Source organism: Colobus angolensis, unplaced genomic scaffold (assembly GCF_000951035.1).
Source record: "Colobus angolensis palliatus isolate OR3802 unplaced genomic scaffold, Cang.pa_1.0 Scaffold153, whole genome shotgun sequence".
Lineage (NCBI taxonomy): Eukaryota > Metazoa > Chordata > Mammalia > Primates > Cercopithecidae > Colobus > Colobus angolensis.
Window position 1 is genome coordinate 1280502 of NW_012114633.1, and position 16553 is coordinate 1297054.

At 35.7% G+C, this 16553-nt stretch overlaps 1 protein-coding gene across 2 annotated transcripts in view; it reads left to right on the top strand.

The window, feature by feature from the left end:
• The window catches only part of TMEFF2 (transmembrane protein with EGF-like and two follistatin-like domains 2), a 246724-nt gene that overhangs the window by 125885 nt on the left and 104286 nt on the right, over positions 1-16553 (top strand). For both annotated transcript variants that reach the window (XM_011936418.1, XM_011936417.1), the window contains exon 5: positions 5601-5697. In XM_011936418.1, the coding sequence (XP_011791808.1) occupies positions 5601-5697 (97 nt within the window). The remainder of the gene's footprint in view (positions 1-5600; positions 5698-16553) is intronic.

The following is a 16553-nucleotide window of genomic DNA, read 5'->3' on the forward strand; positions in this document are numbered from 1 at the left end:
TTATTAAATTTAATGAAGATGAATAAAAATAATATGCCTTTGAAAACGCCCAAATATTTGGAAGTTAAAAACACACTACTAAATAATTTATGAGTCTAAGAAATCTCAAAGGATATTACAATATATATTTTGAACAGAAATATATGTAAACACAACATATCAATATTTGTGGTATGCAGCTAAAGCAATCTTTAGAAGGCAATTTATACATTTTAATACTCATATGAGAAAACAAAAAAGACATAAAGTCAAGCATTTCTACTTCCATTTGAGAAACTAAAAAAAAAATAAATTAAGTCTTAAGTATGTAGCACAAGGATATAAGAACAGAAATCAATAAAATAAAAAAATGAAATAGCCTTGTATAAAGAAATCAAATTTGTAATTGAACAAGAACAAAAAAATCACTCCAGGACCAGATAGTTTCACTAGTGAGTTATAACATATGAATAAAAAATAATACTAATCTGACACAAACTCTCATAGAATAGCAGACTTGGGAACACTTTTCAGCTCATTTCATGAAGGGCAGGCACGGAAAATGCAAGAAAAGAAAATTACAGCCAATATATTTCGTGAAAATAAATACAAAAATGCTCTACCAAATATTAGCAAATGAAATCCAGCAATATATTAAAAAGTTAATATACGAAGATCAAGTTTGACTTTTCCCAGGAATGCAAGGTTAGCACTGTCAACAAAATAGACTGAGAAAAATATTGCAACACGTTTAGCTGACAACAGGTTTGTACCCAAAAGATATTAAACATTCCTGCAGGTGGAGAATTTAAAAACCAACAACAACAATAATTTTTGCCTTAAGATTCAGTAATCCTGCTACTAGTTATTTATTCAAGAGAAACAAAAACATATGTGTACACAAAGTCTTTTACAAGGATTTGTACAGCAGCTTTATTCATAAATACCCAATTATAATTGTCAGTCAATAACTGAAAACAACCCAGATATCCTTCAACAGGAGGGTGAATAAATAACCTGCAGTGTCTCATTCAGTGGAATACTAAGCAATAAAAAGATATAAACTATTGATACATGCAACTACCTGAATTAATTTCAAAAGTTATTATTTTGAGTGAAAGAAACTTGACACAAAAATTACATATTGAATTATTCCACTGATATGATGTTCTAGAATAGTTAAAACTAATATGTGGTGATAGAGATCTACCCATATATAGACAGGGTAGTGGTGGGGCAATGCCTGGGAAGGGTAACCAGAGAACTTTCTGGGATGATAGAGTTGTTCTGTGTGTCTTTATATGCACTTCTCAACACTAATTAAAGGCTACTGAGTTAGTCCATTTGCATTGCTCTAAAGGAATACCTAAGGTTGGATGATTTATAAGGGAAAAAAGTTTATTTTGGCTCATGGTTCTGCAGGCTGTATGAGAAGCATGGTGCCGGCATCTGCTTCCAGTGAGGCCTCAGGGAGCTTTTTACTCATTACAGAATGCACAGTGGCAGCAGGTGTGTCATGTGTCAAGACAGGCAGCAAGAGAGAGAATGAAGAGGTTCCAGACTCTTAAACAAGCAGTTCTCACCAGACTCTTAAACAAGCAGATCTCATGTGAACTAACTGAGTGAGAATTGCCTCATCACCAAGGGTATGGTTCTAAGCCATTCATAAGGGATCCACCCCCATGATGCAAACACTTCCTACCAACCCGTACCTCCAACATTGAGGATTACATCTCAACATGAGATTCATAGAGGATAAATATCCAAACCATATCAGGTACCCTTAAGATCTGTGTATGGTCATCCTTCAGTCTTCTCAGGGGATTGGGTCCAGGACCCACCCTCCCCGCAGTGTACCAAAATTTGTGGATGCTCAAGTCCCTGATGATATTAAAGTGATGTATCCTATTCATATCCTCACATATAATTTAAATCATCTCTAGATTACTTGGAATACTTAATACAACATAAATGCTGTGTAAAAATTTGTTATACTATATTTTTATTTTTTATTATTTTTTATTTCTGCATTGTTATTTTGTATTTTTTTCTGAATATTTTGATTCAAGATTGGCTGGATTTGTGAATGAGGAACAAGCAGATATGGAAAGATGACTTCATTTCGCTGGATTTCAGTTTTAATTGCATTTTTAACAAAGTGAATTACAATGCTTACCCATGTTTGAACATTAGAGTTCACTGTTTTCAGAAATGGTATGACAGGTTAAGAATATTATAAGTCACAAGAAGCATGATAGTGAGAACTGGGTTCATCATCATGTAGGACCAGCAAGAAGAACAGGGTGGTGATGGAATTCAACCTTCAGAAGAAATTAGCAGGGCAGAGAGATTTGAGAGAGAAGTAGCTCAATCATTTCTTGTAATCCCTCCACTTCCAAACCTCCCTAAAACGATTAAATACGTTTTAATGGAAGGGCAGAATATTAGGGATAATGTGCTTTCAGTAGCTCCACTTCCCTCACCCCTCAAATTTGCTTCAATCATTTGCCATAACCTAAGTTTCTATAAAATAATGGGAAATAATTATCTTACTTTGCAACTCAAAATAAAAGAGCTTAAAATACAAATGCGTGATTAAGATAATACTTTAAGATAAATGAATTTTATTCCTAATCAGTGTATGGATGCAAATAAGCACTGATCTTTCCTGTTACTGGTAATATAGAAAGAAGAGAAGGAAGTAGCAGTCCAATTTAACACACATTTACTGAGAGTGTAACGTGTACTAAATCAGTGGTTTTCAAGCTTTTGTTACTGTGACCTTTAGTAAGAATTGCAATTTATATTGCAACCCTGTATGTAAGTACATATGTATAGCTAAAGCAGTGTTATAAAATAAAACATGTACTTGCTAAATAAGATGCAGTCTGTTATTTACTAGACTAGTATAGTGTGTTTCATGTTTACAGAAATGCAAGTCATGATGCATTAATTTCACTACCCGCTAAAAGGTTGTGAACTGTGGTTTGAAAAACACAGTGCTATTCTTTCTAGTCAAAATGTGGTCTGTGGACCAATAGCAGCAGCATCTGGGGACTTTAAGAAATGCAGACCCTGAGACCATACCTTGCACCTAATGAATCAGAATCTGCATTTTAACTAAACCTTCAGGTGCTTCCTGTACGCTTTAAAGCATCGGAAGCCCTGTGCTAGATGATACCTGAGGAGGGTGTTCTGGATAGATGAAGCCTTGGTATTGTTTAAGGCAGAGATTCTTCCTTGGAGATAGTTTGTATTCAGAATAGGCATATTCAAGCCCCTAACTAAGTCCAAATCAGTATCTCCAAGGATATCTCAGGTCATTTTTATTAAAAAAAAGAAAAAAAACTTGTTAACAAACAAGATTCACGAAAGCCTCTGAATCAGATCCTGTTTAAGAACCACTGGTATAAAAAGTGAAATGAAAGTTGTGCACTGATTAAGTCGTTTGTTTGTTTACTGTTATACAAAGGCGCAAACCTATGCTTCCAGTAATATGGAAAGATTTTATTTTATATTTCTTTGTGGGTGACTTCATAGAAAGGCACTTTATTCACACAATACTTATTAATGGGGATATTCCCACTGCTTCTTTTGAATGTATTTCTCCTTATCGGAGAATTTCCAAACATCTCCATTTTACCAATAATTGCCCTTTTATAGAAATGTAATGTGACTTCTGGTAGAAATATTATTATTAGTCCTGCTGAGATAATAAAATGTATCCCTGGATGACCTCCAGTCAATCCCTTACCAAAGATCTCAACTGCTGAAGAAAATGGGGCTGTCTCTAAGTGGCCATCACTGTTCATTAAGGTCCTTGCCATTGTGTTCATATCTTTCCTGAGTAATGGGAAGTTTTAGTCTGGAAGTTGCTAATCTTGCTAACACTAAAAGGCTTTCTCCCATTAGCAGCTTCTGTGTTGCATTAATAATAAGAAAGTAATACAGAGATCGACCTCAGCTGTTCAGTCTCCCCTGAGATGAGGCCCCAACTTCCCTCTTATCCCCATGGTCCACTCTAATGGTCTTGCCTATATTAAAGTAGTAGAGTGGATAATAAGATAAGTGCTGTTTATTTTATCAGAGTCTAAAATTCCTTCTTCTTGTTGGGGAGGACACGTTTTTTTTCTTAAGACATCCAAATTGAAAACTATACCATCAATACTTTTGCAATTGAAATTGACCTGTTTACTTCATACTGTTTTAAAAATGTAAGCGTTGACTATCAAGCACAGGAAAAAAAATGTTTTAGAAAAAATAAATCCCTCCACCTTTCTTGGAAGAGTTACAAAACAGATAACTCTCCTAGGGGTGTCGTCTTGTCCTTTTTTGAGTAAATCAAATTACTCATCTGAACAGCAGTAGATTAAAGAAAACTAAAGATCTTTGATTTTATAAGTATTAAAAACTCTTGTTAATAAACAAAGAAGAAATGAAGAGAAAATAATGTATTAAAACAAAGTAAGTAAGATTGGATTTGACAGGTGCGAGGTGCATGTTAATAAATTGTCTTTGTTATTTAAAATGTTCATAAAGACAGGAACTAATGCTGGGATTAATTGCTTATGTTCTTTTTCTGTTTAAAATATGTTATCTTTTGCAGAAGTGCACTTCTTAAAGATTCCCTTGATTTCAACATCTGTTTTTAAGTGTATATGATCTGTGTATGCAATAGTTAGTTGATTGCAATTTTTCATTTTAAAATAAAACTACTTTTTCTTTCAATGATATATTTTTAACTGGGAAAAGAGGTAATTCACCTTGAAAGTGTTGCTCATTCCTTGCACTCAAATACTAGAAATTTTTTCTCAATTTACACTGTTGTATCCTGATTTTGAAAAGCTTACTTTATAATTGGGTGATATATTGCCCATTTTTGTACTTGTCACTTAGAGGAAAAAAGGACCAATATCAATCATCATTATCATCAGTGACTAAACAGTGACTCAATGTATTTTTTAAAATAAAATATATGTTCATAACCCTCTAACAAGGAATCACTGTGATTAGCTCTATGCAATACATATGTGAGATTCAATAAATGACAGTAAAAAAACAACTAAAAGCTATTTTCTAAAAACTTATAATCAACATTTTTTTTCCTTATAAGTACTTAACTGTTTGAGGGAAAAAATGTGGGCATATCTAATAAATCAGGGATGCTCATCTAAATTTTTAAAAATTATACATGAAAACTTTCTTTGGACCAAAAGGTCCATAATCTGGAAATAAGAAAATGCTAAATACGTTTCAGTAAAATAGACAGTAGATCTTTCCCCCAGAGAGGTGAAAATTTAACTCCCTGTTAACTAAATAACTCTTTCATATGGTCTATTTATTAGGCAAATAATGTTGATGAATACAATAAACTCACATGTTTGTTGTTTTATTTAGCATGCAAAATGCAAACGTGTTCACCACATACCAATGGGAAGCATATTATTGTTAGAATTGTCTTTAAATTGGAGGAACAAAAGAGTTGCTTATGACATTCTTATGAAGCTTCAATAGCAGACAGGTCCATTGGGAAAGTAGCAGCTTTAATACATAATTGTCCTGGAGTTGTAGATATAATGCACAATTATCTGAATTCATTTTACATTTTTTCTATCCTACAGTCCATGAAGGCTCTGGAGAAACTAGTCAAAAGGAGACATCCACCTGTGATATTTGCCAGTTTGGTGCAGAATGTGATGAAGATGCCGAGGATGTCTGGTAATATGCTGTTTTTATTCTTTTAGACAAAATAATGATAGTGATTAATTTCTTTTTAACGCCATCAACCATTCTGCAACAGAAGACATTGTCTGCATTTCTATTTTCTTATTCAGTTCCCAAGTAAAAAAAAAAAAAAAAAAAAAAAAAATGAGGGCTGTAATAACAGCAAGGAATTTCTGGAACTGGATTAAGAGGTGGGCCAGCCAAGCAGCTATCCATGGCATTACTTGACAAGGTACACTAAAATATCATTGAAGCCTCCCAAAACTGTCAATGTTAGGACATAGAGGGGAAAAAAGTCTTATTTACTAGAATGTCTTTGAAAAAGTATCATCAGGGCTGGGTGTGATGGCTCAGGCCTGTACTCCCAGCACTTTGGGAGGCCAAGGCAGGATGATCGCTTGAGGCCAGGAGTTTGAGATCAGCCTGGGCACAAAGCGAGACCCATATCTCTACAAAAAAAAAAAAATTAATTAGCTGGGTATGGTCGCACTAGCCTGTAGTCCCATCTACTCAGGAGGCTGAGGTGGGAGGATCACTTGAGCACAGGAGATTGAGGCTACAGTGAGCTGTGATCATGCCATTGCATTCCAGCCTGGGCCACAGAGTGAGACTTTATCTCAAGATATTTAAAAGGCATCATCAGGAAGCAATAGATGATCAGAGTTAGTCTGTTTGGGTTTCTATAACAAAATACCATAAACTGGGTAGCTTATAAACAAAAGAAATTTATTTCTCACCATTCTGAAGGCTGAGAAGTCCAAGATCAAGGCAGATTTAATGTCTGATAAGAGCTCACTTTCTCTGAAAATAACCTTCTTCGTACTGAAGCTGCACATGGCAAAAAGGGCAAGGGAGGTCTCTGGAGCCTGTTTTGTAAGGGCACTAATCCCATTCATGAAGGCTCCACCCCCATAACCTAATCGCCTCCCAAAGGTCCTACCTCCCAATGCTATCATCTTGGAGGTTAGGATTTCACCATATGAATCTGGGGAGGGGGACACCAACTTTCAGATCATACCAGTTGCTAATCTGACTTCTAAGATGATGGAGTAACTACTCTTATAAAGATATGTTCATCAAATAATGAATCATACTTATTATTTTGAAAGGGTGCCAACATTTTAGCCTTCTACTGTATTGGTCCCACCTTAAGCACACTGAAAAGTGAATAACTCAAACTTCTGAGGGGTTCTTTGTGTCATGATAGTGAAAAGCAGCAGCCTCTTTTTTATTCCTTTCCTCTTCTCTCTTCTGCTCCTCCCCTCCTCCTCTTCCTCTTCTTCTTCTTCCACTTTCTCTTCTTCTCCTCCTCCTCCTTTCCCTCCCTGTCTTCCTCCTCCGCCTCTTCTTTTCCTTCTCCTTTGTCTTCATCTTCTTCCTATTATTATTATTACTATTATTTATCTCTTTTTCTTTTTTACGTATACCTCACCCTTTTCAGGAAAACATCTGGCTGCTCTTTATTTTCTTCAGTATGCAGACTGTGCTTGCCTAGAGCAGTTAACCATCATTTTGATCAAACTTTTATGAGGAAGGGGAAAATTCGTCTAAGGAAAATGAAGAAAAAAAATTGAGACAAGATTATTTGGCAATAGTAAAACAGTCTGCACTTAAAATATTTTTCAAGTGAAGATTCTATCTGAGTAAACGGTGGTTCTTAGGGTAAACTACGTACTTACAAGTAAACACTGCCTTTGAATAGCCAAGTGAAATAAACATCTATTACTAAACTCAGACAGCAGTAGAGTTTTCATACCTGTCAAACACTTCTAGCCAGTGGGCAGCTAGGAGCCAAGTGAGAGAGTCTATGCACTGGTTTGACCATCTTGAGGTAAAGAAATGTGTGTTTTTTATTGAGACAGAGTCTCACTTTCTTTCTTTTTTGAGACGGAGTCTCACTCTGTCGCCCAGGCTAGAGTGCAGTGGCACGATCTTAACTCACTGCAAGCTCCGCCTCCTGGATTCGAGAGATTCTCCTGTCTCAGCTTCCCAAGTAGCTAGGATTACAGGCGCGCACCACCATGCCTGGCTAATTTTTGTATTTTTAGTAGAGACAGGGTTTCATCATGTTGGTCAGACTGGTCTCAAACTCCTGACCTCAGGTGATTTGCCCACCTCGGCCTCCCAAAGTGCTGGGATTACAGGTGTGAGTCACCATGCCCGGCCAACAAATGTTATGTTTTTTTAAAAACATCCTAGGTACCTTAATGGCTGATGAATTTGTGGTTCCCCAAACTGAGAGATTGCCAGAGGTACTATGAAAATTTTTTTAAACATACCAGTTATTTAGTTCTGTCCCAAAATTAATGAATCAGAATTTCAGAGAAGCGAGGCTTAAAATTTTGGTTTTCTACAAGTCCCCCGGGTGATATAGAAATACTACTCTAAAATAAGTTACTAATTCAAAGACTCTTTCTCCTTCCTAAATGCTTTAGGGCTCTTCTGTAGTCATAAGATCAAGACACACAAATAGGAAATGTATCCTTAAAATATTTTGTTTCTAACATTTGTTGGTGACTGCATCTGTGTTTCAGCATCATTTTTTCAAGCTGTTTTCTTGTAAATTATTTCACTTAAAAAAAATGTACATGAGTCTCTATCTTTTTTTAAGAATTTTAATTTTCCTAGTTCCTTATCTTTTTAATGATCATTCTTTAAGTGGTATAGCTCCACTTTCCAAGTACAGATATTTAAGACATGAACTTGTAAGAGCAGCTAAAAATTATTGGTTGCTTACAATGGGTTTTATCCATTTGTACCATTTGTATACTTTTTTTTTTCTCAGCTATCTTCAAAATAGCCATAGAGGTAGATTCCATTATTATTTTACTTTGAAAAGAGAAAACTGAGTTTTAAAGTGTTAAAGTGGCAGGACCAAGATGAAGACAGGAGGTGAAAGTAACTAAAGGGTGTTAGCATAACAATTCAACCAAAGATGCAATGGAAACAATATGTCTTTGCTGTCATATCTAGACAATGAGATGGCCAGATTGCAGGCAGCATGTTTGCAGTGACTCTCCAAGGCATGCAAGGTTAGAGCTGGTCTAGGTAGATATTTGCAGCTGGAAGTGGGAAAACATCCAAGCAAGCAAGGGGTTAATCCTGGTATTCTTGCAGAAGTTCAGATCTATGAAGGTAGTATGAAGAGATATGGGCAAGGGTAGTGACACCAGAAAGGCTTAGCAGTTGTCTACAGGGCCCAACCATAGCAACTGTAATTCAGAAAATAAGTTCAGTTACAGATGGGACAAGGAGAAGGACAAAGCAGAACCTTAGTCATGGAGAAATTAGTGTCAATCAGAAAAACTCATCAAGAACTGAAATAGGAGAGCCTGGATAGATACTGGAACTGCTATACAAAGTCAAGCCTTGGTTACAAGTGGCTGGGAGAAGCATAGCCTACATCTGAGAAATAAATTACAAGGTCAGAATGAAACCAGCAGCAAAGCTGTCTGAATGCTAAATCAGTTAGCTTTTGGCTACGATATCTTGTATACCCCCAGCATAGGGACAAGATTAGCTCCAAAATGCAGAATAAGCCTGAACCTCCAGATGGGGGCTAAGTGGCCACGGCTGTGAAGATTAGAGGGCTGTAGGGGCAGGGAGCCAAGAAGATCATTAGACTTCCAAGGCAAGAACGAAAGTTATTAGTGTTTAAATAAAATGTATTTAAAATGCTCAATGTAAGCAATAAGGAATTGTGCTGAAATGACAAGTGCATTGATTTTCATTTACATACCTTGTATGTTAACATACCTTTGTATGTTAACATATTGTATTAGTCATGGCCATGAAGGGCAGATTGGAAACAGCTGAAGGACACAGGAATAAAGCAATGAGTGAAATTAAATAGGCATAGAATGAAAGAGGCTGTAAAGTAAGATAGGAAGCAATAGCGGAGCGATCTGACTGTAGTACCAGGCAACAGAACCTTCACTAAATCAAGGGAGCGTTGATACACTATTGATTTTGGATGACACCATGGCCACATTCTCTCAAACATAAAATACTACATATGCTGTGTGGCAACAAAGAGTACAACTTATTGTTTCAGTTTTTTCCTTTAACACTAACTAAACTATAATTTTATGTGTACAGATTTCCTCAATCCTGCACTATGAAGTAATAACAAGATGTGAATAACTGCTGACGTGAAATAATGTTCTTACTGTATCCACAATACTAAAACAAAGGTGAAAAATTAATTCCCAATCTTTCTTTAACCCTGGCCTAATAAGTTAATATTTGGCATTTTGCCACAGGGTTAAATCTAGTTATTAAAACATTCTTAAGTACTTTCAAGATGAAGATAAATCTTTATTAGAATAAAAACGTCAGTACACGGTTAACTGATCATGTTTTCATAGTTAGATGAGTTTTTGAGTTCAGAAGAAAGTCACACTGGAGATGGGAATTAAAAAAAGTAATAAATAGGGGAAGGAGAAGGAGAATAAAATAAGAGGAGAAAAAGTAATAATCAGATGGCATTGACAAACTATGATACTAATGACATAACATTTTAATGCTTTTATTTTGAGAAAACAGATGGCTTGTAATCTAATATAAGACCCTAGTTTATGTTCTGTGATTTCATTTCAAGGTTTTTCTCTTGCATTTTTCTTATATGGAGAACATTAAGGCTGTAAAAAATCAGAAAATTTGAGGTTCTCTCAATAGGAAAGGAAGACCATTGCTACAAAATATTTTTTTTTCAGTTATAGGTATTAACTTAAATGTAGGAACGGATTGAGCTTCCAAAAGAGGGTTAAAATTCAACAGGACAAGTTATTCACACGCCAGCATATCCATTCTCATAACAGAGGTATCTTTCATTAAAGAAGGACTTCAAAAGTAGCTGAAGCACCTGTGTGAAGGGATGTGTGTGCCTGTTTATGGGGAAGGGGTTAAGAGAAGAAAGGGCTTAAAAGATCATTTCTCTTTATATCTAGACAGAAAACAGTCAAAACTAATACATTTATACATAAAAGAGACTCTCAAATACACCCTGCCAAATATAATTTATAAAGAAGAAGAATGGCTTATAAATAAGTCAAATATAATAAAATTGACTCATTGCAAAGTAATAAAGCTCCATCTGATAGCACTGGGAATACCAACTTATGATTTCAGCAAATATTTCTGATTTCACTTTAGAAACAGCTTTATATTCCCTTAATTATCTTACCTGATAAATTATCTCAGTAAGTCCAAAGTAGGTCAGTGGAAACTCTTTTCTCTGGGAACTATTCCTTATAAGTAATTAGCCTGGAAGTTTCTGTTGGTTCTGTCAGTCACAAGTAGTTCAGAGCCCTGGGGTTGATACTTGATTTAATATACATATACATACAAAAGCATTGATAGCTGGGTCTGACCATAGGAATAGCTAGGTATGAAATTGGCTGCATGCCTAATATTTCCAGGAAGAGAGCACAGGTGCACAGGTGTAAGAACAGATACAGCCAGATGACAAATGACATAAAGGGATAACTTAAATTATTAGGTATATTTGCTTTATATGTATTCTTCATAGCTCTTTATTCCTGTTTTAACTTTGCTTTTGTAGTATTCTCTACATGCCACTCAGGCTCCATTAGCGATATCGTATTGGCTTAAATGCTATTAACTCCTTAGTAATCATTCATTTTGTCTTTGAAAGCATTAATAATATTTTCCAGTTTTAGTGTATAATATCCTTAGTGTTTGAGTGCAATGGTAAAAAAGGAAAGAAGCAAAGTTGTTGCAATAAAATGAGTTCCAAAGAGGAATGAATGAATGTCTGTTATTTTCTCTATTTCATGGATGTTCCATAATTGAAACAGGGTGTGGGATCTGGCATTTCTTTTCTGGGTGTCTCTTACAAAGACAGTTTAGTTTGAAGTCCTTAACATCTTGCCCTTTTGATCTGAGAAGGCTCCTTGTCACTAGGAAGACTGTGTGTTGTTGGCAACCTGCCCACATTTAATGCATTTTGGATTGTGGAGGCTCATGAATATTTGAAGTGAGGCAATGGCCATGGATGATCCTTGGCACTAGATTTCATCATAGGTATAAGTAAATTAGACATTAGGTCTTGCTGACTTTAGTACCTTTGGGTTCTGAGTTTGATAGAGAAAATTAAGACACCTCTGAGGAAAATACAGAAAGTGGTTTTATTTAAAACCACTCCTGGTTGACAGTTGAACAAAAAGATTGTGTTTAAAGTGGAAACTGCAATCTTTGTATTGTTTTTCTACTAAGTAAAAAGAGCAGACTCGGATATGGTATATTTAAAGAGGATGCTGATTAGTCACAAAATTAGCCACCTAAGAGTTCATTCAGTTTCTCCCTAGGGTGTTTCCCTTTTATTAATTTCCTTTGCTCTCTGGCCCCAGAAGTGTAACTGGTAGCCAACATTAGGTCTGGTTTCTAATATGAGTTTACTCATGGAGACAATGGAAAAAAACAGAAAAAAGATAATAGATCTGGTCTAGAAAATCTAAGGTTTTTGTTGAATGTATACATGGCTTTTTGAGAAAACATTTTAGTTCCAAGATTCCTGGAGTTGAGGTATGACCTCCCTCCATTTACCTCTTATCCCCACCTTGAAGACAGTAGCTGTCACCTCTGAAACTTGCAGTAGCATTTTCTGTTTGAGTCAATGAGTGGGAACTGAGGAGTAGATACCTCTAGTTCTTTTAATGATTCCATTTGCCCAAAAAATGTTTTGGATGGGGACATATACAGCTCTTGACTTAGGGAAGCACATATCTTTCCGCTCTCACAATTTCAAAGGGAAAATGTTGATAGTTTTTAGCAAAGGTGTGTCCAAACCTAAAAGTTAGGGTTTGCTTTTATTATTTATTTCTTTTCTGTATTTCTTCACCTGTCTTGATCAAGAAAATAAACAACTTATATTTTTCTAAATTTCAAACAATATAATAAAATGTAGAAGTAAAAGACTAGTAATTCTGACATGGTCTATACGTTGGTCTATACAGGGCATTAAACGATGCCCAGTGTCAACAAATGCTGTATTCGCAATCCAGACTTCTCTCTGCAGTCGCTGCCAGTAATCCTACCTGCAAACTGAAGTTAAAAGCTTCAAATGTTACTCAGGAAGACAAATGAATAACAATGACACTTCTAATACGCAACAGTCAAATAATAACAACCACCACCAACTAGCCACCCCTCCAGAAAAAGGAGAGTAATGCTTTATGAAAGTAAAAACTAAAAAAAAATTGAAAAATAAAAATAAACAATAGTCTTGAAAACCTTAGGTCTTCTGTGATGCTAGCCTACTTTTTAAAAAAAGTGAGTTTTCACATAAATTCTAGAGAATCTTTTAAATTTTTCTCGTTATCCATACCTCAACTGTACTAGCTATCACAGTGATTAATGAAACTTAATTAGGTTATGACAACTACAAACCCAGATCTGGTGTAGAGTACCAAGAAATATGGGGATAAAGAATTCTGAACTTCAATGTGTTTTATTTGTTTTTACAGTATTTATTAGGCCATTCAGTTTAAATCATATAACTTCTATTTTATATCAAAATCATAAAATACTGCATGGCAATAGAATAAAGGAAACAAACTCATAAGTACAGATTGTATTTCTACCACTAACTTAACAGTTTTCATTACTTGTGTCTCTTTTTACTTGCTTTTTTTGTTTGTTTGAGATGGAGTCTCGCCCTGTGGTCCAGGCTAGAGTGCAGTGGCGCCATTTCGGCTCACTGCAAGCTCCGCCTCCCGGGTTCACGCCATTCTCTTGCCTCAGCCTCCCGAGTAGCTAGGACTACAGGCACCCGCCACCTCACCCGGCTAATTTTTTGTATTTTTAATAGAGATGGGGTTTCACCATGTTAGCCAGAATGGTCTCGATCTCCTGATCTCATGATCCGCCCGCCTCGGACTCCCAAAGTGCTGGGATTACAGGCTTGAGCCACCGCGGTTGCCCTTTACTTGCTTTATAAATCTTTGCTTCCTTTTTAAATCTTGTTGTAGGCCACACCCTGTTAATGGTAGGTTGCCTAACTTTTGGTGCTCACTCATTGAATTCACTCTCTATTTCTTCTTGAGTTTTCATGTCTCAGTTTCTAGCATATTCTGAGTCAGCAATTCCTGTCTCCACACTCAGGAAATACCTGCTCCATGTTCCGATGTGTCAGTGTAACATCCCAGTCTCAGAGATAATAATAGGAATCTCACTGTAGTTATTAAAGTGTGACAAATGTTTCCAAAGTGTGTCAGACATCATCCTAAATGTCTAGATTGATGGAGCCATTTAATCCTCACCACAGTCGTATGAATTTAATACACTAGTAATTCTCATGTTACAAAACAGAAAACTGAGGCACAGACAGGTTAACCAAACTTCCCAAAGCCAAACGGCAAGTGAGAAAGCCACGATTTGTGCCAGTCAGGCAAACTCCATGCTCTTAACTACCACTCAAAGTCTTCTCTTATAAATTATGTGTGTATATAAGTGTATATTGTGAATATGCACACACACACACACACACACACACACAGACCAAATGTATCTAGCACTTAAAGTAAAGTGGCAGTTTGGGATGAAATTGACCACTAACACACCTACGTTGTGTATGATGCCCTTGAAGTTCTTTTTCACTCGGTATATAAAATATATTTCTTTGTAGTTCCCTTTAAGGCTGTGTGGTTTTCATTAGTTTGTTTTTCACAGAGGTATTGAACTATTATGTATGGAGCATATTCTTATCATGGTTATGCATGCATCCAATCAGATGAGAATGTTACTAACCTTAAGGTTTCATAGAAGAGACATACCTTCACCAAAATCTGAGGTTTATTTAGCGCTTCAATTCAATTTGCCTGTTTTGCAGTGGCAATGGCAATCCTGACTGTGAACCAAAGCTTATTACAAATGTCTATTTCTGCTGTAAGAATAGAAATTCCTGGAGATGAGAAATAGAAAAAGAGGGAAGTGTCACCAAATTAAATAAGAATAAATATGACCGTGGGTTTTAATCTCTATCTTAGTAGCAATGCCCTGCTGTATCTTTTAATTTAGCTCTTAAAACATGGTGTGAAGCCTCTTATATTCCAATCTAACATATATTTTTGATGGTTATATTAAAATGGGTTTTACATTTTTTCTAAATATAAGTACACACATTGCATCATAGTGAGTTTTTAAAAAAATAGAAATACAAAAACTTTAGGAAAATGTCATCCCTTTCTAAGATAATCGTTGTGAAATTTGGAGATATATTTTCTGTGTGTGTGTGTGTGTGTGCGTGTTTTATGAGAATCTGATAATATTTTACATATTAACAAAACTACTTATCTTGAACATTTTTAATCTTGAGGGTGAGTTATTTAGTGATTGTTAGGAATGCCAAACCAATTTAAGAATAATGTATTTATATTGGAAAGCAATTTCTGTGTCCCAAACTCTGATAATTCTTTCAAAATTTTCAGCACTTCTAAAAATAATTCATTTGAGGGTACTGCCCTAATATTTGTGATATAAAAAATTACCAAACCCTATATCCCCTCTAAGCCTGTGTTAAACATTTTTTGTGTTTAACTCCAAGAGACTAGACGGTATGTGAACTGAAAACATTTCCACTGTCTCTGTATCCAGAGTGTTCATAATAAATAGCTTTCTGAGGCATAAGCATTGTTTGCTGAGAAGCTGTCCTCCCAAAGGTGTATTAAATCGGGTAGAAACTGTTGCTGGTCTTCTGTGGTTTACTTCCAAATAGTAATATATTGTATGTGTTGGCTCATCTAAACTACAAATCAGTGAACCATCCTCAGCAGCCAACATCAGTCTGTTCCAGACACATCTCCCTATAAACAGGGCATATAATATCTAATAAGTGATTGAACAAATTGTAAAATTATATGCAACACCCAATCAAAAAATCAATACTGCTGAAAGTCTAAACACTTATTAGAGAAAAAAGCCAATAAATAATGAAAATGCATATCTGATTTTCTTGCCCTCCTAATGTAAAGTAAAATTAATCAAGAGTGGGTCCATTCATCCTTTTTTCACTAAGCTATGAATGGAACATAAGAAATCAGGACAATGCATTTGGGACAGATGATCTTCTGAAGATTGTTTACCACAGCTCTTTCTTATTTATTGCAGCCTTTCAAAGTCTTTGACATAGTAGTTCACTGTATTCTCTGAGCTCATCCTGAAATGAGCTTTCTACAATCAAAATTATATTATCCATGGTAATAAATGTAATGGTAGGTTCTAGCTAGCCATAAGGGCTTATAATAAGCAGATATTAGGAGATGTTTATCTGGGAGAAGTGCACAACAGTTTGGAAAAAGGCAAAAATAAGAAATAAAGTAAAATATTAGCTTCACATTAGCAAAAGTTAGTGATGCATTTCTGTAATAAACATAGGTATCTGCTGGTCGGGAACAGTGGCTCACGCCTGTAATCCCAGCACTTTAGGGGAGGCTGAAGCAGGCAGATTGCTTGAGTTCAGGAGTTCATGACCACCCTGGGCAACACAGTGAAACCCTGTCTCTACTAAAATACAAAAAATTAGCTGTGCATGGCAGCATGCGCCTGTAGTCCCAGCTACTCGGGAGGCTGAAGCAGGAGAATTGCCTGAACCTGAGAGGCAGAGGTTGCAGTGAGCCAAGATCATGCCACTGCACTCCAGCCTGGGTGACAGAGCAAGACTCCATCTAAAAAAAAAAAAAAGAAAGAAAGAAAAGGAAAAAACAGGTATCTGCATAAATTTGGAACTTTAGGACATTCAAATATAACATTGAATTATCAATAATGATGAAAAATAAAAACAATATATTTGAATACAGTATGCAACTTAATTTTAATTGAATATTATTTGT